We start from the raw sequence: 22,574 nt of genomic DNA, 5'->3' as shown, positions 1-22,574 counted from the left end.
CCCAGAAGGGGGGCGTATAGGCATACCGATGGAGGTGGAAAGGATCCCAAAAATCGGAGCATGGACTCCCAGAACTCTTCGATCTGGCTAGGTGTTGCAGACGGCCCTGGAAAGTCGGGTTGAACGGGGATGGGCTCCAAGGCCGACCGGCTTCGGGAGCGAGACGAAACATAGCAACGATCTCCTGCCTTCTCAGGAAAATACACGTGTCAATAAGGGGCCACTTGGATTTTTTTATGTTTTTTCTGCAACTTTCCGAAAGACTTGGAATGTAACGACAACTGACCTCGGAAATGACTCCTGCAAACACTGAACCAGAATAGACACTTTGAAATTGATCAGTCTTGCCTCAGAATCTACTGCTTCCTGGTGATAAAGTTCTGCCTTGTTATCTCATATAGCCTTTGGGTTCACCATCACACAGTTATAGTGAGCCTTAGAGTTGTGGCTCGACTTCCAGGCACCACAGACAAACCCAACAAGGATCTGTCACAGACACCTGTTTAACAAGGTTTGAACCCTGCCTTGGGAGGTGACATTTTCTTTGCACACTGTACACGTTTTTTTGTTGAAAGGCTTTCTCAGAGAGATAAGAGAAGCCCTGGATCGGATTCTTGTGGAGCGGAATAAAAAGGAACTGACATTAGTGCCCTGGATCGAAGCCTATAAGAACCTGAATGTCATTTCACGAGCCGAACGCCATCAGTGCAAAGGCCATGGCGCCACCTACTGGTGTGTAGAGGTACTACTGAAAAAAGTTTCCAGATCTAGTCTGATGCCTGGGAAATATTCAAAATGTGAGGAATCTGCAGTTCGAAGTCTTTATCAGAACAAAATGGAGGGAAATGAACTGCCCAAAAAATTTTTTTTTTGAATGCAACAGAATCAGGTACTGACCCACGCAGTACAGCAAGAAGGGAACTGAAATAGATGTACATACTTGGCGGGTATGCTCATTCAAATGCAGTACCTGCATGCAAAGTTAATTTAAACCAGAAGGTTTTGGTCCAGCAACTGGGCGGCACAAATACAAAGGAAGAGCCTGGACAAAGCCAATACATTTTATAAGCAGAGATTGATACAACAACGTGTGCTAAAGGGGGTAGAATGCAAGAGCGACCTAGGGAATACGGGAGGGGGGAGAGAGATCACATTCTCAGCCTTAAAATGCAAGGGAACTGACTTTCTACTGTTAACGTACCATTTCATGGTAGGACTCTCATTAATAAGAAAGAAACATGGAAATGCAAAAACAGTCGCAAAACAAACACTGACCCATTAATTCATAAAACACAGGGAGGTTAAAAAATGCAAAACCTTTATAACAACTAACACGTTGGTATTAAAATTCAATCTAAATACAAATGTACAATATTCACAAACAAACATGAAAATATTCAAAACACGAAATGAAAATGTAGAACTACGGTTAGTAGCTTTGTGTGTACAAGCACACCACAGCATTTCTCGTTCTATGGAAGTCATGTCCAAGAGATCCACACCTACCATGCCAGCATTCCAGAGACTGACTTCACATCAAAGGGATAGGGTACCACAGGTCCACAGAACTACAGGTTTGGGCCAAGCCACCAGAGGACGCCAGTTCTTTGCCAAACTTGCCTCCTCAAGCCCCTGAACCAGTCCATTGCAAGACCCCCCTCAACCCAAGAGCACTTTTCCAGTGTCTTGAACTTCTCGCCCTTTCCCAAGACAGGAACCCCTTTCCCCAAGACAGCAACCAACATGCTTGAGAACAAAGTCTACAAATGCTTTCCTGATCCCAAGCTTGTTGCGTAACCTGCAACACTGGGAGACTGCATAGATATTTGTTACACAAAATCGTAATCATGACCATCTACAGGAGCTGAAATCTGGTCCTGTGCCCTCGCCGAATGAGGGTGCTCAAAAGTATTACTTAACTACGACAAAAAATGGCAACATTTAAACAAAACAGAACAACAGAGGGACTGGCGTCTGATAGCATTTTAGTTTCTAGTGCTAATTCCATACTACTCAGTTTATATACGCAGCTAAACACTTCCCTGCATTATACAACTGGTTAGCTCGACTGAAGGATACATCACCCAGGAAGAGATGAATCCTACCGAAATATAACATAGAAACAACCACCCCTGACATCAAGCTGAACCAGAACAGTCCTTGCTAAAGTCAGATTGAGGAGTAGGCTACGACTGGGCTGCGCTGGAAATGATCCGCCAAGTTCTGGAACCGACGGTAATGTCCTCCATTCTGGCTCACCCATTGTTTAAGGCTGTACTTATTAGGAAGCTTCTTTGCAAACCTGGGATAATTTCTTTAAAAGAAAAGGAAGGAAAAAACAAGAGCATATGAGAAAGGGATACAAAACATCAGGAAAGCAAAGATAGAACAGAGCTCTGGAAAGGATACTGAGTGAAGACAAAGTGGCAAAGAGTTACGCAGAGAGCGTAAAGATGTGTGGAAAAGTGCCCAGTGCCAGTTTGTATTATCCCTACCTTGTTGTGAGATCAGATGGATGCTGCCAATTCTGTTCTTGATTCTTGTACTCTGCACTGGCAACCTGATCCATTAACAGAAGCAGCTCATCATAGGCATCTAAAATTGATTAATACTGAGCTGTTAGAGAGTGGAAGGATTACATTTAGGAAAATGTAGGTGCATCACTTAAGGGCTGACTACATGAAATCAACTGGATTGAGAAGGAACTTCCTTTACCGCCCCCTCTACAGTTTACCTTCTATCTTGACAGGATGAGTAGAGTGAGAAGGTAATATTTTAAATCACTTCAACAACTGTTGAAAAGCTCTACACATTCATGGGCTCCCAAAACACATGCTTTTAAGTCAAGAACAATTTAGAAAGATAACAAAGCGAAGCTTTCTGGATTAATTTTAATCCAGAATCTCACAAAAAGTAGGTCTGGTAGAAAATAGAGAAGCACTGTTCACAATATTGTGGCAGTGTGGGTGTTGAATAGTGTTGTAATCGTTCATAGAAGAAACCCTCACTCACCAAAGAATGACATGCTTCATCATTGAGTTCCATCCTAACACCTTGCAGCCTTGGTGTGAGGAGGGAACACTATGATGAAGCATGTCATCTTCTGGTGAGTGAGGGTTCTCGTCCTGAAAAAGGTTCTCTCCTGTGAACGATTGCAACACTATTCAACACTCAATGATGAAGCATGTCATTCTTTGGTGAGTGAGGGTTTCTTCTATGAACGATTACAACACTATTCAACACCCACACTGCCACAATATTGTGAACAGTGCTTATCTATTTTCTACCAGATGCATTTTTTTGTGAGATTCAGATATAGATAGGAAGTAGTACGCCTTTGGTTGGGCCTCTCCCACTAGATCCTTTGTGTGTTAGTGTGTTTATTTAAATCCAAACAGCCACAGCAGTCATTACAAATACGTTTAACTACAAATGTGGCTTGAAAAGGAGTATCTAGGCTTGAAATCTGACACTAACACTTCTAACCCTTAAGAAATTGCCATCTACAGTCATCCAACCCAAGGAATCTGGCAGCTCGTTTTTGAAGACCAGATTAAGGATCTAAAAAAAAACAAATTCAGAGCAGTGATCCCAAATGGGGGTTAGAAATCTGTCACTAAAATTACCCCTATGAGGACTCATTTACCCTTTATATGTTGGCTCTTTCCCATTTTCTGCCTTTGAGCATCCCTGCCCCCTTGGATTCCTAGCAGGAGAGTCTTTTGTGCTTCAGGGCCAACGCTTGATGTGCCCAAGCATTAATTAAGGTCAGACTCATGGGCCTAGGCTTACACCTGCTGACTGGGAAATGCTCTCCTGAACAGTGATCTGCAAAGTACAGGATGGGCTCAATTGCAGAGCATAGGAAGAGTCGGATAGCCCTAGGTTAGACTGGAGCTGTGAGATTACTGACATGACTATCTGGTGTAAACCTCTGGAGCAGAAGTAGACTTTGGATATGTATATATGTTATAGAGCAATGTTTCCCAAACTGGGGTCCGCGGACCCCCAGGGGTCCGTGACATATGCTCTGGGGGTCCGTAGGCAACAGTTTTAAAGGCACAGAAACGTTTCTAGTATAATTAGCAGCTTTCCAGCAACAATAAAAGTGTCAAGATCAAGGCAGTGATTAATGTACCTGCTGGAGCGTGAGGAGAATTTTGTTTAGTGGCAGCTTTGACTTAACTAATGTAGCACAGAGGGTTAATGTGCCTACTGCAAAGAACGTGTAACATGCATTTTAAAACGCAGTATTTTATGTGCATAGGTTCGTGGTTACTGCTTTTTTCACAAAGATTCTTTTGTTACTGTTCACTTCACAAGTGTCAATTGTAATGTAGCAGAGGGACCTATAAACTGTCAAAAAGCTGCTTGCAAACTGGATGGTACCAGTTAGTAACTTATGTTTTCCCCAGTTATTCATTATCCTGATGCTGCTAAAAAGGTTTATTTGGGTGGAAATACATTTTTAATGTTAAAGTAAGTGCTAGCCACAGTGTTATGTTCTGAATCCTGTGTTTGTGCTTTTCCAGACCAAGCACTCTTTAAACATTTTATATACACACTGATTTACATGTATGATTCAATGTCTCTATATGTGTGTGATGTAAAGTACTCTCTCATCCTACAATGGTATGAGAGATGCTATAAAACAAATGAAATGCATGTGACAGAGGGGCTATTACTTCAATATAAAATACTAAGGGCCAGATGTATGATCCGTTTTTATATGTGCGAACGGGTTCGCGAACCCGTTTGCGCATGCAAAAACATATTGGGCCATGTACATTGCCTATTTCGCGGGTCGCAATTTGTTTGCGACTCACTAAATACGTTTTGCAACTTGCTATTTGGAAGGGGTATTTCCTTCTAAATAGCAAGTCTCAAAACCATGTACAAATGTTTTGCGGTCGCAAAACATTCGCAATTACCACCTACTTCAAGTAGATGGTAATGCATTTGCAAATGGGAAGGGGGCCTCAGGGACCCTCCTTCCCCTTTGCAAATACATGCAAAATTATTTTTTAAGGGCAGGCAGTGGTCCCAGGGATCTCTGCCTGCCCTTAGAAAATGAAACGAAAATGTTTAATTTCCTTTTTCTTTAAATGCATGGTAAATGGGCTAAATTTTTTTTTTTAAACTGCTTTATTCAAAAGCAGTCCCAGACAGGGTGGCCTGCAGAGCCCAGCAGGCCACCATACCTTGGAGGGCTGGCATTCCCAATGGGCTCGCAAATTGCGAGAGGCTCATTAATATTAATGAACCTCACAATTTGCGACCCCATTGGGAATCCCAAACAGTGTTAAACACACTGTTGTACATTTCATTTAGGGACTCACAATTTGCCACTTGCCATGTGTCGCCAATTGCGAGGCGCTAAATGAAGTGATCGTACATCTGGCTCCAAAATCCTTAGTACTTTGACTATTTGTTTTGTATGCACACATGTGTATTTTTTTCAAATTACTGTTTTAATATTTGAAATTTAACCCATACAAATTGCTTGGGGGTCCCCGGCTTCCAGTGGTGACTCAATGGGGGTCCTCAGGAGTCAAAAGTTTGGGAACCACTGTTATAGAGTGTCTGTAGCCACTCTGTAGTTATAGTTAGGGTTGCGGTGTACCGTTTTTTGGGGGATATTGGTCCCTTAATAACTCTGCACCTGTTTGACAAATCATTACAAAACTTTGCAGACCTGTTGCAGCCGTTACATTGTTGGAGGATTGAAAGTTTGGCAGCCTTTAAATAAGGGGGTGCAAAGAAAAAGGGGGGTCCCTAAGACGCTTGAAATCCAATGCATTTTACATAGACTTTTGTTATAGTTAGTGTTTTCTGGTTAGCAAGCTGAAAAGTGTGAGTAACTAGGTCTGTTCGTATAATAAATTTGAAGGTGGTGGATAAATTGTAAATCAAAGTTCTAGTTATAACCTTAGAATATTTTTTTAGTTTGTGTGGTTTAATCTTGGTTTGTGTAGCGAAAATAAGTTTTCCTAACTATAATAAGCTTTAACCTTTGATATTTTATATATATTCAGTGAAAACAATTAAAAAACAAGGGTTACAGGGACGTTATAGCAAGGCTCAGCTTTTACACACACAAAACCATAGAAATTCAGCAGTTCGGATTGAATGAGCTAACTATAACTTACGTCCACGCAATGAACTACTTAAAAGCTCACACATTATATCACTCATGACATGGTCAATGACATAAATGACAACATCTCAAAAAACATTGTTCCGGACATCATCCAGTGATTGTGATTGTTTTTGAGTGTTAAACATATTTATTAAGGTATTACAAAAGTTAAATGAGTATACTTTGTGGACAAATAAGTGATACTATTTCTAACTTATTATGTGAGTGGCTCTGTGACTGTGTGTGTATCCATTTGTGAGTGGCTTTATGAGAGAATAAGTGTGTGTGAGTAGCTGTGTTGGTGAGTGGGTATGTGTGGCTGTATAGGAGAGTGAATGGGTGTATGGGCAGGTGAGTAGGTGTATGAATGGCTATATGAGTGACTATATGGACTGTAAGTGGCTCAATGGGTGAGTGAGAGGCTGGTTAACTGAATGACTGTCAGTGGCGAGATTCTGTGTGAGAGCTTGTATGCAATTATGAATGGGTATGTAAGTGATTGTGTGGGTGTGTTAGTGGCTCTGTTGAGAGTTTGTGTGGGTGAGTGTGTGGATAAATAAGTGGGGGGTGAGTAGCTGTATGAGTGAGTGGCTGTATGGATGAATGTATAGGTGAGTGAGTGGCTGTGTGAGTAGGTATATGGGCAAGGGGCTGGGTCAGTGGCTCGATGGATGAGTGGGTGTGTGAGTAGCCATATGGGTGTGTAAGTGGGTGTATGAGTAGTTGAATAGATGTATGATTGGTGCTGAGAATGATGTCATTTGAGAGGTCATCAGTGATGACTTTATAGTTCTCGGCAGTGTTGTTGGGGGTAGGTCCACCGACTGATTGCGGTGCGCCCACAACACAACATTTCTGAGTGTCTTTTCATGCCGGGAGTCGATGTTGCGAGCCAGCTACACGAGCAGGGTTGGCTAATCCGATTTACAGGTACCATACTACAGGTGCCGCTCGTGATTTATCCGTTTTACCCACATAGACAACCACAGTTAGTGTAGATCATACTGTCAGATTTGGTCCTGAAGAATTGCTGTCTACCTTGACACAAGGGCAAGAAACATGTTGACCACCAGAGAATGCGAAATATCCTGTAACAGACAGGAGTGTGCTGCATCCTTTTTAATCAGGATAGAAGCCAGGTTCATTAAAATTGTTTTGAGTGGACTTCTATTTCCTGTTTTAATCCACACATATTCAAGTGACCTACTTCACACACACCTATAAAAATTTTTAAGGCCCCTCACACCCACTGCACCAATAAGAACTCTGCCAAAGAGCCCCTCATAGGGTGCCTGTCAGGTATTGCAGCGCCGACCGGACGAGGAGCATGCCCTATGATGAAGCATGACACCTAGCTGGCTGGGTGTTTGAGGACACTTATTCTGAAAGGAGGAAGTCTCCTTTTCCTCCCTACATTCAGTACACATTGTCGGATACCGAGCCAACCTTTTAAAACCAACCCCCCCGCCCCTGGTAGGAACTGCACATTAATTTTGTTGAAGTTCTAGTTAGCTCAGGTAACCATAACTGTTGAATTTCTATGGTTTGGGGCATTTAAAATCTGAGCCTAGCTATAAAGTTTCTGTACCCTTTGTTTTTTGTGTGTGAATTTCTACAACAAAAAAAAAAAATCCTAACTAAAATGTCCCTGTAATCTTTGGGTTTTTTCCAGTGAATTTTTTTTAATTGTTTAGTTTCTGACTGTACCCTTTGAGAGTGCGCGTGGCAAGATGCAAAGATAATGCTGTAAAAAGCAAATCACAGAATCATCTGGTTACATAAATATCATTAAGGTACACATATGTTGAGCTCTGTGCCACTATACCTACAGAACAAGTTACCTTCAGTAATGCTTATCTGGTAGAGACTATCTAGCTGCATATTCCTTAACTTAAAACAATCCCCAGGCATCAGAATGGATCTAGAATGTTTTGTGAGCAGTACCCTTGTGTGCCGGCAGGAGGCATTGTTCGGCTCTGCGTGGCAGTGGCGTCCACACCGGAAGTGACGTGCGCAGTGCCTCTATAGGCCCAACCCCAGCATGTGGACGTCAGATGTTCTCAATTTTCCACGTCAGAAGCGCAGAGTCACAAACACCACTGATCACGGTCACATTAACTAGGGCCTTTAAAAGAGTAAACAACCCTTGACTCCGAAATCCTTTCACAGAGCGGGAAGCTGGGTGGGTTGGTAAGGATCCTGCGAACAGGTAGTCTCTACCGGATAAGGCATTACCGAAGGTAACTTGTTCACCTAATAGTGACTTTTAGACACAGATTCCTTACCTTAGACTAGATACCCAAGCAATACTTTCCCAGAATGCGATACAGATTAGACTAGAAAATCCTGAAGGAGCAAATGGGCAAAATGACAGTCACGACGGACCGGACGGTCCAGGCAGTAGCGCTTTGTTAACGTGTGCAATGAAACCCACGTTGCTGCCTGACAGATATTCAGGACAGGAACTTCACAAGCTAAAGCAATGGTTGCAGCCTTGGCTGAGGTAAAATGAGCTCACAAACCTTCAGGAGGTTGCTTTTTGGACAATGCACATCAGATTTTGATGCAGAGCGCTATCCATCATGAGATGGTCCATTTCTGCACCACCTTCCCTTTTCGACTTACCCTGCGAAGAGTTGATTGGTGATTGTATTCAAACTAACCAACAGGAGTGTGCAAAGGCGTATACGTATCTGTGAAGCAAGTCAATCTATGTGAAACCAGCATTGAAAAGGACATGGTTGTTGACACGCGTCTGTTGTGATTAAACTGGATTTCTGTACACCAGCCGAACGCTCCTGGTTCCTTCTGGACTTTAGTGTTTGAGTTATTGACATGCAGCCAATTGCACGTAAGTCAGCACCCGTTCTGGAAAGTGTTCAGCAGGACTAACTAACACACACAAACACACACACACACACGCACACACACACACACACACACAAACATACATACACACACTCACCCATACGCACACACACGCACACACACACACACACACACATCCAAGCATGTGTATCTCTTATGTACACCAAACAGATAAACGGAACTGAAAAACCAGCCCCACAACACCATGCAATATAACATTGAAAAGAATAAAGCACCAAAGGTGACTTGCATAAAGATAACACTGTCTGACAAAAGTATCTTTAAAAAAATAATTATTATATAGCCTAAAAGAGAATATAAAAATGAACCCTAGCCAGCTGCACGATCACACTTGCCCCTACAAGAAGCAACAGATCATATGCACACACCAAGATCGCAGGACTGTCAAGTACAAAGAATAACAGATGTATACTAGAGAATGAACAAATGTCCTCAAGGAAACAGGTAACATCCAACCTCCATACAGAATAAGTGAAGCACTCAAATTGAACATGCACTCAGCTTAAATTTAGAAAAAGGGTTGCGCTGATTAACCCGACAAGAAAAATCAGAGTATATACAAAAACAAATACACACCCTATGTAGTAGGTGCCATAACCCACAAAACAATATGTATTTATAAGAAATTCTGAAAGAGAAGCCATGCAAAGTCAGTATACTGAACTGCTTCAAATAAGCATGTGAACAGACAATAAGCTTCCCATCCAGAAGACACTTCTCAATTAATAATCCTATTGAGCGTAAAGCTCATCCTCAGAGGTAAAAGAATAAAGAGACAACCATCCTTCAGTCAAGATAGCACTGAAACAAAACCATCTGTTTGTCGCAGACACACCATCTGGTGCACCAAAAGTGGACAGGAAAATGCCCTAACAAGGCTTAACTACCTATACAACCTAAGTATAGACCAACTAGCATATAAACAGAGAATGAGGAACTACGACTGTATTCCTTTGCCTATCATGGAGGCGTCTTAATGCTGAGTCGGCCTGAGCCGGAGAGAGATGGGCACCATCGTATGGTATGTCGACCAAAGTAGACTATACCGCCTCCGAAAAACCTGAAGCTGCCATCTTAGCACGACCACCCGAATCTGTAGTGTCCCTGCCACACCTAATTAAAAGCTTAGCTGACCATCTCTTATCAAAACAGCCACCTCAGAAAGGAGGGTATCCGGAAGAGAATGCAACCTATTCTGTACAGAATCCCACAAAGCGTGGGAGTAATGCCCCAACACACAAGCAGTATTGGTGGATCTCATGGCGGAACTGACAGAAGCAAAGATGTGTTTGCCACATGCATCTGGACTCCTAGAATCCTTATTCACTCGAGTCTTGGGGTCCCGCTACGCTTCTTGTGCATACCGGAGCTGCTGTTGCTGCCCCTGGAGGGGCTCTAGGGGGATTAACTTGATCATTACTCTTGAGGGGGACGTCTTCTGGCCATCAGCTCGCCGCACAGGACTCAGGAGACCAGGAGTCCGTGCGTGCCTGCAGCTGCTAGGAGCCCCGCCCACCCGCACACCGGGGGATTTTAAACTCCTTGCCGGACCCGCTGGCGCGGGTCCCGCTACGCTTCTTGTGCATACCGGAGCTGCTGTTGCTGCCCCTGGAGGGGCTCTAGGGGGATTAACTTGATCATTACTCTTGAGGGGGACGTCTTCTGGCCATCAGCTCGCCGCACGGGACTCAGGAGACCAGGAGTCCGTGCGTGCCTGCAGCTGCTAGGAGCCCCGCCCACCGGGGGATTTAAAACTCCTTGCCGGACCCGCTGGCGCGGGTCCCGCTACGCTTCTTGTGCATACCGGAGCTGCTGTTGCTGCCCCTGGAGGGGCTCTAGGGGGATTAACTTGATCATTACTCTTGAGGGGGACGTCTTCTGGCCATCAGCTCGCCGCACGGGACTCAGGAGACCAGGAGTCCGTGCGTGCCTGCAGCTGCTAGGAGCCCCGCCCACCCACCCACACACCGGAAGATATAGATCCATCTTACTCCCGCAGCGCGGGACCGCGCGCGGATCGGCGCCGGGCAAAGGGTGGGCCCTCTGTGGCCCTCAAAGGACCTGAGGAGGACGGGACGGGCCACCCCACTTGGCCCCATCAAAGGATGAGGTATAGAGACATTCTACCCTTTTCTTTTGTGTTGTGATTTGCCTATTGACGTTTTGGGACCCTTTTTGTAAACCAACTAATATGTCTGTCTGGGAAGAACTTAATGCCTTGTGTGGCACAAACTATGCCCCAGATATTCTTACTTCCCCTACAATGGACAGAGATACGGATCTCATAAACTGCACTCCCCAGGCCCTTGAAATAATCCTGCCTCAATCTGATACACCGTTTCGGGAACCAATCAGCAAAAGGAAAAATGAGGTTACCCCACCAAATGCCGCCCGTATGTGCTGTAGCCCCTCCTCTTCCTTCGTCAACCCAAGCGTATTAACGCCATCTAAAGCGGGGACCACATCAAATGACTCTGTCTCCCCCCTCCATTCGACCCTACTGGCCCATATTGAGCGACTGTTGAATGCGGCTTTAACACCCTTGCTCTCAAAAATTACGGATCTGGGAAATAGGTTGTCCGATGTTGAAAAAATAGTACAAAGGATTGTACCATCACCTGTAAATACTGTTACTCTTTCTCGTCCTACGCTTTCTACTAACCTTGTAAACTCCAAGTCCATCGAACACAGGAAAGAACGAACAATTGATCCCTCTCTTAGTACATCCATCCTAAGTGGCAGTAAAGTTACTCCTAAGCCCACTCGCCTCCCTCTCAAAGCCTCTAGGCTCCCTCATGAAAGAAGACACCAAATGAACTTACCCCCTGAAGCCGCCCCCTATGTGACTGTTCTCTCCGGGGTCCCCGAACTTAGTCAGGACAAACATGAAACAAGCCAGGACCTGCTGAATAAAGCCATCTTTTGGCTCAATAACAATAGACTGCTGCCACCTGACCTAGATGGCGGAATCCTGAGCGTCAGGAGGGTGGGATGGCTAGGGATGATGCCCAAGGACATTCCGGGAGACCTGATACTAATTAAATTCAAACATAGGAACATTGTCCCATTTTTAAGATTTTCCCAGCCCAAAATTGGAGATGGCCCTATTTCTATTTGGGACTTGTTTGATTTTTACCCTGGCCCCAGAGCATCGAATTATTACACTTGGTGAAAGGGGTTTCTGTCTACCATGCGTTTTTAATTTGCACTAGATTGGTTTTAGTTTGTTTTAAATACCTCAACATTGTAATGAACTGTTGATTTCTATATACATGTATGTATTTCTTTTTGCTGCTTTTATGGTTTAAACTCAAAAACCGAAATAAAGCTTATTTGATTGATTGAGTCTTGGGTGCAGAATCCATATCATGAGAAGATGTTGCAGTCTGAATCACCAGGCTATGAGTGGAAGGATGTCTTTTGAGGCAAACTGGGTCTCCGGGTGCAGGCAATTGTCTCTGAGCGATTACCCCATCTACTGAGACCCCCGACTCAGGTTTGGCCCACGTTCATAATAGAACGTCAAACAGGTCCTCATTGTATGGAAGAACAGGCTCTTCCCCATCTGTCCTTGGTAAAGGACCTCAATCAAAGTGTCAGTAGACTTCTACATTGTAGGTAGCAACAAAACCAAGACTGTGGCCACTTTCCTTAGCATGTCTGCAAACGTAGGACTCGCCTCAGTAGCGAGACTAGGGGGAGAAAATAACCCCTAAGCTGGTGAAGATTCTACTCCACTAGCCTCTTCAAAAGCAGTTATCCAGCTCTCCTCGTTTCATTATTATTTATTTATTTAGAAATTTGTAGAGTGCACAGCTACCCTCCACGGAGGTGTCCTGGTGCAAAGGCAGTCGAATCACACAGAGCACACAAGGATTAGGAAAGGTTGAAGAGCCAGGTTTTTAGAGCTCGCATGAAGGCTGATTCTGGTTCTGTCAATCGGAGATGGAGCGGCATGGCATTCTAGAGTTTTGCAGTCCTTACAGCGAATGCTCTGTGGCCTACCCTCGCCTTAGGAAAGCGGGGAATAGTGAGGAACTTTAAGTGGTTCGATCTCAAGGCCTGGTCGTGTTGGAGTGTGACTCTCCGGTATGTCGGACCTCGGCCCCTGGTGGCTCTGTAACCCAGGGTGAGCGCCCTAAATTCTATTCTCCTGATGACGGGCAGCCAGTGAAGGGTCCTCAGGTGGGGAGTGATGGAGTGGCAGTAAGGCACCTTACAGATTCTGAATCATTTGTAGTCTGTGGATCAGATATGCAGGAAGTGCCAAGTAGAGACCATTGGCGTAGTCCAGATGAGATGTAATCAAGGCATGAATCACCGTCCTCCTACAGTCCAATAGGAGGAAGTGGAGGAACTTCCTCAGGGTTTGCAGTTTCCAGAAGCAAGAGGAGGAGACTTAACGAATCTGGGACTTACAAGAAAGGGTATTATTAAATCTGAATCCCAAATTTCTCAGAGTCCTTTGGCTCAGGTGGGGGATTCAGTTCTTATGGCCATCAGAGCTTAGAGGGTAGAGCGGCCAGTTGGTTCAAGAGGAGGACCTCTGGTTTTTCTTCGAGTGCAGCTTTAGGCATTTTGAGTCATCCAAGCCACGAGATCCAATGGCATCCAAAATGGGCGGAAAAGGCCTGGTCTCAGCTGACACAAGGTGACCTCCTGAGAAAATACCAACAAAAGCACAATCCCCTCAGTCTGTACGGTCGACTCAGCATTAGACGCCGAACAACGCAGAACAACGCAGAGACGGCGACGCCTTGATGTTGACGATTTCGACTGGCACCGCCATCATCAGTGCCCGAGCCGGCTGGTCAAAAACAGGCACTGTAGGTGGGGATCCCGAGGGACTGCATACCTGCACCAAAGCGTTGTCGACTGGCGCCGACCCAATGACTCAGATGGCCCACAGTCACAGAGCCGAACCCTCCAACAGCACCCCACTTACTTCCTTGGGCCCCGAAGGTGCTGCAGAAGGAGATGGAGTTCCAAAGATGATGTGCAAAGAGTTATAGTACACACTCATCAGGGCCATCAGTGTCCTGGCTCCCGGAAAGATGAGGAGACACAGTGTGGAGTTGTGTGAGACCTCCTCAACCGTCGAGTGGGAGGAGCTGTGGGAGAGGTCTAATCAAGGGGGCTAGCCAGGTCCTTAGAAACTGTTACCGTCACAGAATTACCAGTTCTCAAGCAGGTCCAGGCACTTTATCTGCATTGCAATAGATTCCTGTGGAGTGGTCCTGATGCAGGGGATAAATGATGCTGAAGATGCTCTAAAGATACTGTGGATGCGACGCAGTCGACGGAGGTCTTCCTGCATAGATTCCTCAGTCTACAAAGATAGTGAGGAAGTCCCGCTACAAGGTTGAGTTCCTACGAATTTCTCTCCGATCTGGCTAAAATCCAGTCACCAAATGTTGCAGTCACAAGCTAATGCTTCCTGGGTTGATACAATGCATTTTGAGGGTGCAAAGAACTCTACGAAAGCATCCACATGCTCAGCGAACTCTGGTGCAACTCTGTGCGTCAGATCTTGGTCCTTAGTGCTGCACGGCAGCGATGGTAGTGGCTTGAAGACTTTGGGCTGCTAAATTGTCCCAGAAGGCTACTTCAGCTGTTGTGTCCCTCTACCGCAAATAGGCGGCCAGTCACCTGGCCCTCGGACTTCTCTTGGCATGACTGTGCTCTGGAGACCGCTTCCCTTTGATCAGGACATGGCAGGCACAGTCCCTTTCTTTGCTAATCACCATGTGCACTTGATATAGTCTTTGACGGTGCAGCCTCTTCCTTCGGGCCTTCTTCCAAGTCATTTGATATCAGAGGTCTGGGTGCCAGGGGTACCCCTGTTATGCTTGTAAGTTACCCTCAGGTCAGGGTATGTTAGTATTCAATGGACTATGAGGTCCGTGCCCACATGGTGACCACTTCCTGTGGGGTGTGGCATCTGGATATCCCAGGATGCACCATTCTGCCCACTCCCAAGATGTAAAGGGCCCACTCTCTGTGTTCAGACTGCCCAAGACTGATTTGCATATGGCTGGTTCTGAACTGGGGTGGCGAAGTGAACTAAAGAACAATGATGGATTCAACCCAGATCTGTGACTGGGGGTGAGTGTTTGAAAAGTTTCAGAGCCAAGTCCATCATCTTGTGTTTGCCCTAAGTTAGCAGGGTATGCCCAGACGTGGGTTCCTTGCTCACTTGGCAAATGCGTTCGAATGAGCCCGGCTGATGAGGTGTTAACCCCGAAACTGTTCCCAGGATGCTTGTTTTCGGTCCAGGGAAGACCTGGCTTGGCATTTCGGCTGGACTGTTCCCATGAAGAACAGAGTCAAGGCTGATTTGCATATGGCTTGGTCTGAACTGGGGTGGGGAAGTGAGCTAAAGAACGATGATGGATTCAACCCAGATATGTGACTGGGGGTGAGTGTTTGAAAAGTTTCAGAGCTAAGTCCATCATCTCCTTGTGTTTGCCTATATAGGCACAAAGGCATCGCACTGGGGTGGTGCCTATATAGGCACTATGCATGTTACTTCTGGAGTGGACGGAGTCACGTGGAGCTGAATGATGCCTGTAGGAAAGTACTCCTTTTGGAATAGTTACCCGCCACATTTTTTTGACTGACTCTAAATGCAACTTTGACTGAATGTGCACCGAGTCCCTGCCAATCAGGTCCCCAGTGCCTGTGTTCTTTCCTAAAACTGTATCTTTGTTTCCACAAATGGCACACCACTGGCTCACATAAGTCCCTTGTGAAAGGTACCAGTGGTACCAAAGACACTGGTATCAGAGAGGGTCTCCAAGGGCTGTAGCATGCATTATGCCACCCTAAGAGACCCCTCACCAAACACATGCATACTGCCACTGCAGCTTGTGTGTTTTGGTGCAACTAAAAGTGAAGAGTCGACCTGGCACATATCCCTGTGTGCCAGGGCTGCCAGAGGCATGGGTAAGCCACTCCTACAGCAGACCTTACAGCCCTGAGGCAGAGTGCACTATACCTCTGGTGAGAGCATAACTGCATGAGCAGATATGCCCCTATAGTATCTATGTCTATTCTTAGGCATTATAATTGCATGGTTGTAGGAAAGTGCCCCTTTTTGCATGGTTACCTCACACTTTTTGCCTGACATCTGATGAAACCTGACTGGATGCAACCTGGGTCCCTGCCAATCAGGTTCCCAGGGCCTGTGTTCTTCCCCAAGACTGTACCTTTGTATCCACAATTGGCACATCCATGGTCACAGGTAAGGCCCTTGTAAAAGGTACAGTGGGTACCAAGGGCACTGTGACCAGGGTAGGCCTCTAACTGATAAAGCACCTACTGTGCCACCCTTAGAAGCCCTGCACCTCAACACACACACTGGAGGCTGTGTGTTTTGGTGCGGAGAAAAGTGAAGAGTCGACATGGCACACATCCCTGTGTGCCACGCCTGCAATCCGCTGCCTTTGTCTTCTGTAAGTCACCCTTCTAGCAGGGTGCACTAGCCCTAAGGTGAAGGTACAGAGGCATGAACCCTGTCCCCCTTAAGTCCATTCTTAGACACTAAGTGTAGTAAAGCCATAGAGAGCATACGGTCTGAAAGTTAGTCATTACGAACTCCACAGCTCCATAATGGCTTTGCTAAAAACAGGGGAATTTGGTAGCAAACTTCTCAGCACATTGAACCCACAAATATGTCAGTATGGGATTGAACGTAAAATGCCCCTTGAGAGCATCTTAGACATGCCCCCTGAAAATCGACCAGCCCTCGTGTGGTTCCTGAATGTCTGCCCTCCATTTACCACCACCAGACAGGTTTCTGGACCCTTGGGTAGAGAGCCTCCACTCTCTGGGTCCAGGTACAACGCCCATCCTAGCAGAGGCGTCATGCCTCCTACCCCAGGATGGGCTGGGACCAAGAAAGGAGAGGCTTCAAAAGCCTGCCACCTTTGGAAGCTGTCCTTTCCTTTTGCTACCCCCAGCAACTGGCTCCCACCGGTTCTGGCACCCAATTTCGTCTGACGAATCAGTGGGAAATCCAAGCCAGGAAGAGAGGTGTGCCCACCTTTGCCAACCCCACATCTCAGTTCCCTCCATCTTGAGGATGAGGGGACTGAGCCAATTAGGAAAAGGCTCATGCCCCTTCCCACTGGAGGGTGGCATAATAGGGGTGTACCCACCCAAGAAGGGTCCCAAACTGCACAGGCCTTTACCAACCCTAAATGTAGTATTTAGGGGCGACCCTGAACCATGCCTCCTCAGATTAGAGGAAGAAAGAAGGACCAAACAGCTGTGTTGACCCAGGAAGGAGAAGAGGACACCAACTACCTTGGCCCCAGCCCTACTTGCCTGTCCTATCTACGACCTGCCAACAGCAAGAACCTGTGCGATTTCAGCAGCCAGCAACCCCCAGAACCCAGAGGTCCTTTCCTGCGACCCTCTTAAAGACACTGCCTCCGGTGAACACCCAATTTGCTCAAACAAAGACTCACCTCCAGAATCCGGATTTCGGCGACTCCGCGATTCTACACCACTCTGCACCCGATGCCCACGACCTGAGTTTGAGTGGCCTAACACCACAAGGAGGTCTCACCAGTGAACCTGACCTGGGATCTGGTGAACCCCGATGTAGGAGAGTATGATCTGCTCCTAGGGTTACCCCCACTTTTTGCTGATGTTTCACTGTATTTCGACATTAGTCTGGCTGGGGCCCTGCTATCCAGGACCCCAGCCTAGCTGCTTCCTCTCTAAATTGATTACAAGTACTTTAGGTACACTCCAGTTTGGTTACTGGGGTACCCTTATGAGTCCCTAGTATATGGTACACCAGGCACTAAGGGCATAGATACTCCAGAGGCCTACCAGGGGCTGCAGCATGTATTATGCCTTCCAAAATGACACCACAGGACTGCTACTGCAGCCTGGGTATGGTGGTGCAGGCACCCCTTACTTAGATATAGGTTATCTATATCTACCTTGAAACAATGCACATATAAAACGATCAGTCACCCCTATGGCAGGCCTTTTCAATCCTGAAGGCAGGGTGCTTGGTTTTGTGTGAGAGGGTGCCCATGCATGAGCAGGGCCCCTCTGCAGCCTTCTGAACCTATTATCTGGGGCCGTTCTGTGATGAAGCCAGACCATATACTCTTAAGTGCATTATAATCTTGCGGTAAATGCTAACTTTGGAATGGCTGCACGGAAAACATGTAGTGTTTGGTGTCAAACACTTTGGAATCCTACCACTCCCCCCGACACTTCTGGCAGAGGGGGTAGAATTCCACCCTTCTAGAGGGAGAGACATGTACACACTGGTATACCTGGTACCAGTTTAAAAGAGCCCTGGCATCACAAAATGGAGTCTGCAGCCACAGACACGAGTCGGGCCTCCTGCTGCTGGACGAAACTCCGGTAAGGTGGGGTCTGGACAATAGGTTTCCTGTCACAGGGAGATGCAACCACCTCCCAGACAGGCCTTAGTGGATTGGGGCTGGGTGGGAGCACTCCAAGAGTGCTTTGAAGTTTACACTTTGGGCACATTTGGTGTCCCTGTGCATAGCCTAGTTCAAACCGGTTGCAGGGGCTACCAGCCCCTGCTCTGGCGCAAAACTGGACAAAGGAAATGGGTGTAGCCACCCCTCTTTCCAAACCCTCCCATAGGTAGGTCCCCAGAGTAAGTCCAAGCACTTCCTTGGGTATAAGAAAGGAACCCCTGACTACAGGACTTTAGATTACACCTGGACGAAACTCTGCTACAGATATCCTGGAACTTTGATGATCTACACGACTGTAGAATCTCCCTTGGAGAGTTACTCCCCTGCTTGGCACGCACCAACAAAGCATTTGCCGGTCTGCATTTCTGAAGCTCCCGCTGAACTCCGAAGTATTTGCAGCCCAGGAGGTGGATTTCCAGACTTCTCCGAGGCCAAGCAGAGTCCCCAGCAAAGCTGAGACCCGCAGCCCTCGTGAATGACGTGGAACCGGAACTCCTGGACACGGTGCACATTTGCAAGTGCTTCTCAACGTTCTTTGAGCCTGTGCTTTGGGTTACTTGTAGCCCAAGCCACGAGCACCTTTTGCACCAAAGATTTCTGGCTTACATTCTACGAGTGTTCCGTGAGCCAGTTATGTTTGTTTCCGCTCGAGGCTCCTTCACGATCTGTCTACTGGTGGGTCCGTGTGAAGGCAACTCTGATTTTCCTTGGGCTTCCCTGGTTGCTCCAGAAGTGTCCTGACTCCCTCGGACCTTGCTGGTCCACACCAAAGCATCTTTTGTCTTCCTGCGTGGGTTGCTGTTGCCAAGGCTTGTTCGGTCCAATCGGGCACCAACACCGCAGCACTTGACATCCTTTGTGGGACAGCTCGATTCCAGATCCTGGTCATAGTCGATGCCTCCTGGTACAAGTGGCTGAAGAGTCAAGCTTCACCTCCTCAACCTGAAATCACCCGCCATTGGTGCGCATTCGCCTATCGTGCCCCTGGTCACTAGCTAGTGACCTAGACTCTGTCCCCTCTGCTTTCATGTTCTTCTCATCCTCGACCCAGGTTTGGCTCACCCCGGACACTTTCCACTTCGACAGATGCAGCACTTTGCAGCAGATCGCCATTGAAATCAATGACGATTCCAGACACGAAAAGACACCTATGCACCCAGCTTCCCTGGGTTAGGTAACACAAGTATTCCGGTGTTCCCGTGGGTGTTGGCCCTAGAAACCACTTAAGTCTAAAGGGGTTTGCTCAAAGTCCTCTCCTAAGTGGCTTTTATCTTTAAATTTCCAACCACGACTTTCCCCATTGAAGTTAACGGCGATTCGCGGCTGTGTTCTCACACTGTACGCGTCCCCCGTGGTTCACCTGTGTCACTACATTGGGTGGTTCCTTGTGGCCCCAGCACTTCTACAGACTCTGTTCCTTGTGTCTAGTCAAGTTGTGGTTCTTATACCACTTTATTGATATATGGTTTGGTAAGCCCCTAGGGCTCCACGTATCTGGTGCTAATTTACTGTGTGATAAAAAGTGTAACGTATGTGCTTTGACCTCTAGCCTCATAAAGAGACTAGTAGGGTATGTTTAGAATAAATACATATATTTTGTATATATACCTCGTGTGGTTCTCCTTTCATTTGGTCATTCACAAGATTATAGACTGGTAAAACAAGCTGCTTTACATTCCTTCAAGACTTAGCCTGAAGGCTGCTCTCCCTAGCTACCACTAGGATAGCTTTCAAATAAGGTTGTCTTTAACCTATCACCTGTAAGGGGTTGTTTGGACTGGTGCAAGGTGCCCACTATAACTGGGGGACAGCATATGCCAGGACAACTTCTCACACGCGTTTTCTTGAGGCTTGAGAGATCAAGCCTCAAGAAAACGCCTGCAACTACCGGAGCTGGTAAAAAAAAAAACGGACCCCAGAAGACACCGATGCACCTGACGCCATACGGCCTTGGGTAGCCCAACCGACTGTGTCCAGGCATCCCCCAAGGTCACAACTTACCTTTCTAGCCGGTGGTCGCCTTCAGGAAGCCCCCTTGTCTGAGCCTGCAGCAACTCCGTAGAACACAAGGTCTCCATTGCAAAGAACCGTGTACCCGACGTCCGATTTGCACCCTACACCCGGCTGCCCCAGTGCCAATGGTGGTGCAGCTCCTGTGAGGATTGCTGGCCCCTGCAGTGCGGACCTCAACCCCAGGAGCTTTGCTCCCACACCGAGTGGCCTGCTCCTAAGCAGTCCCTAACCAAAGGCCCCCTTAGCCCCATTAGCTAACATTGGGATCCTGCACTCTGCAAGCAGCCCCCTCACTGCCACTGGTGGTGCAACTCGAGTGCCCATCTAGACCTTGGGGAACCTTGGTCCTAACCCCTAAAACTCACCCTCGTAAGTTGTGTACTTACCTGCAAAACAACTAACACTTTTCCCCCATAGTAACCCATGTAAAGAGAATTTGGGTCTAAAAAACGTCTGTGTTGAACTGTTATTGTAGTCGTACTTCCCTTGTATTGAGAGATCCTACGGTGTGGTAACTAGGCATACCACCCCTAGTACTCAAAGTAATCCAAAAAGTAACTAAAAAGTTATCTGAAAGTATTTAACTGTATAGTTTAAACAGAATTTTAGGTGATACAAACCAATAACAATTGCAATTTTACGGACAATTGCATTTCTTTGAACAGTCTTGCATTTGGAAGTATACTTTACTCACCAATGCCAAGTCCTGCTTGGTTCTAATATAAAACATAGGTATATATTTTTATACTTATCTAATTGGTCTAGATTCTGTCTCAGAGTATGTGCCATCAGCCTTGATTGAGTAAATACAATAAATGCTTAACACACCCTCTGGATAAGCCTAACTGCTCGCCCACACTACCACAAAGAGAGCTATTAGTACTTACCAAATTTAGCCTCTGCTACACCTCTGGGGACTCACTGAACTCTGTGCATACCATACCTTACTTTGGTATAGTTTATACAAAGCCAGCTTCCTACATTGGTAAGTCAGCTGTGGGATGTAAAGCCTTGCATTTATTGGACTAACTTAGTCAACCTCTGATCACATGATAAAAATCATTTTTTTTCAAAATTCTAAAAGTTGTGTCAGGGCCTTGTGTTAAGTCTCTGTAGCATTTTTTTTTAGAAAAGAAAAAGGCTCTGAAGTTAGGGGGGGAAGTATCAAGGACTGTTATTGTAGATCTTTCATAAAGAACCCCACTTTAGAACAATAATGAGCAATCCAGGGAATATGGCTGAGGAGCTTGAACTCACCCCTTACTCCAGGTTAGAGTGTTAAGGCTCCTCTGTAAGGATAAACATATAACTGGGTCCAACCCGACAGCATACAACTCCAGGAGTTCCTGGCAGGGTATCCATGCAAATAATAAGGGGGAGCATAGACATCCCAGATGGGTTCCCCTGCTGATCAAAACAGGATCCAACATCTCTCCTAGTAATGTGTACATGGGACCACTGGCTGAGATCGTCCGCCCATATGACATTAAGATCATTAAATATGCGGACGATACTCAGTGGTATCCCTTGCACAGAAGAACAGTGAGCTGGCACAGACCAACCTGGCGGCATGCATGGAAGAGGTCAGGAGATGGATGACGACATCTTCTCTTAAGCTCAACGGGGACAAAACAGAGCTTATGCTACTCGGTCCCCCAGCGCTGCTCAGTATCGATCGCTTATGGCCCACCAGCTTGGGCACACCGCCTACCCCGAAAGATAACATAAAAAGTGTAGGAGTTTGGCTGGACAAATCTCTAACTCTCAACACTCAAGCAACTAAAACATCTGCAATCTGCTTTGGGCTCATCAGGATGCTCAAAGAAATCCTTCCACTCTTGCCTTTCGAAGCCAAACAGATTGTGATACAGAGCCTAATACAATCCTGACTCGATTTCAGCAACGCCCTGTACTTGGGGGCACCGGAATATGTGTTGCAAAAACTCCAGCGGGTCCAGAATTGTGCTGCACGCACGCTGCTTCAGATTCCACGTAGAGCATCAATAGCCCTGTGCGTATCCTATCAAGCCTTTTGGAGAACCGGTCCCAAGATCAACCAT

At 46.4% G+C, this 22,574-nt stretch overlaps 1 protein-coding gene across 3 annotated transcripts in view; it reads right to left on the bottom strand.

The window, feature by feature from the left end:
- Positions 1-1,301: 1,301 nt before the first annotated feature.
- Positions 1,302-22,574, bottom strand: part of S100PBP (S100P binding protein) — a 509,558-nt gene continuing 488,285 nt past the window's right edge. For all 3 annotated transcript variants that reach the window (XM_086955719.1, XM_086955720.1, XM_086955722.1), the window contains exons 5-6: positions 2,496-2,595; positions 1,302-2,314 (exon numbers count right to left, since the gene is read on the bottom strand). In XM_086955719.1, coding sequence (XP_086811845.1) covers positions 2,170-2,314; positions 2,496-2,595 — 245 coding nt within the window. In that variant the 3' untranslated portion in view covers positions 1,302-2,169. The remainder of the gene's footprint in view (positions 2,315-2,495; positions 2,596-22,574) is intronic.

This window comes from Lissotriton vulgaris, chromosome 2_1 (assembly GCF_964263255.1).
Source record: "Lissotriton vulgaris chromosome 2_1, aLisVul1.2, whole genome shotgun sequence".
Taxonomy (NCBI): domain Eukaryota; kingdom Metazoa; phylum Chordata; class Amphibia; order Caudata; family Salamandridae; genus Lissotriton; species Lissotriton vulgaris.
Note: the sequence above shows the minus strand (reverse complement) of the source record. Positions and strands in the feature narration are given on the sequence as shown.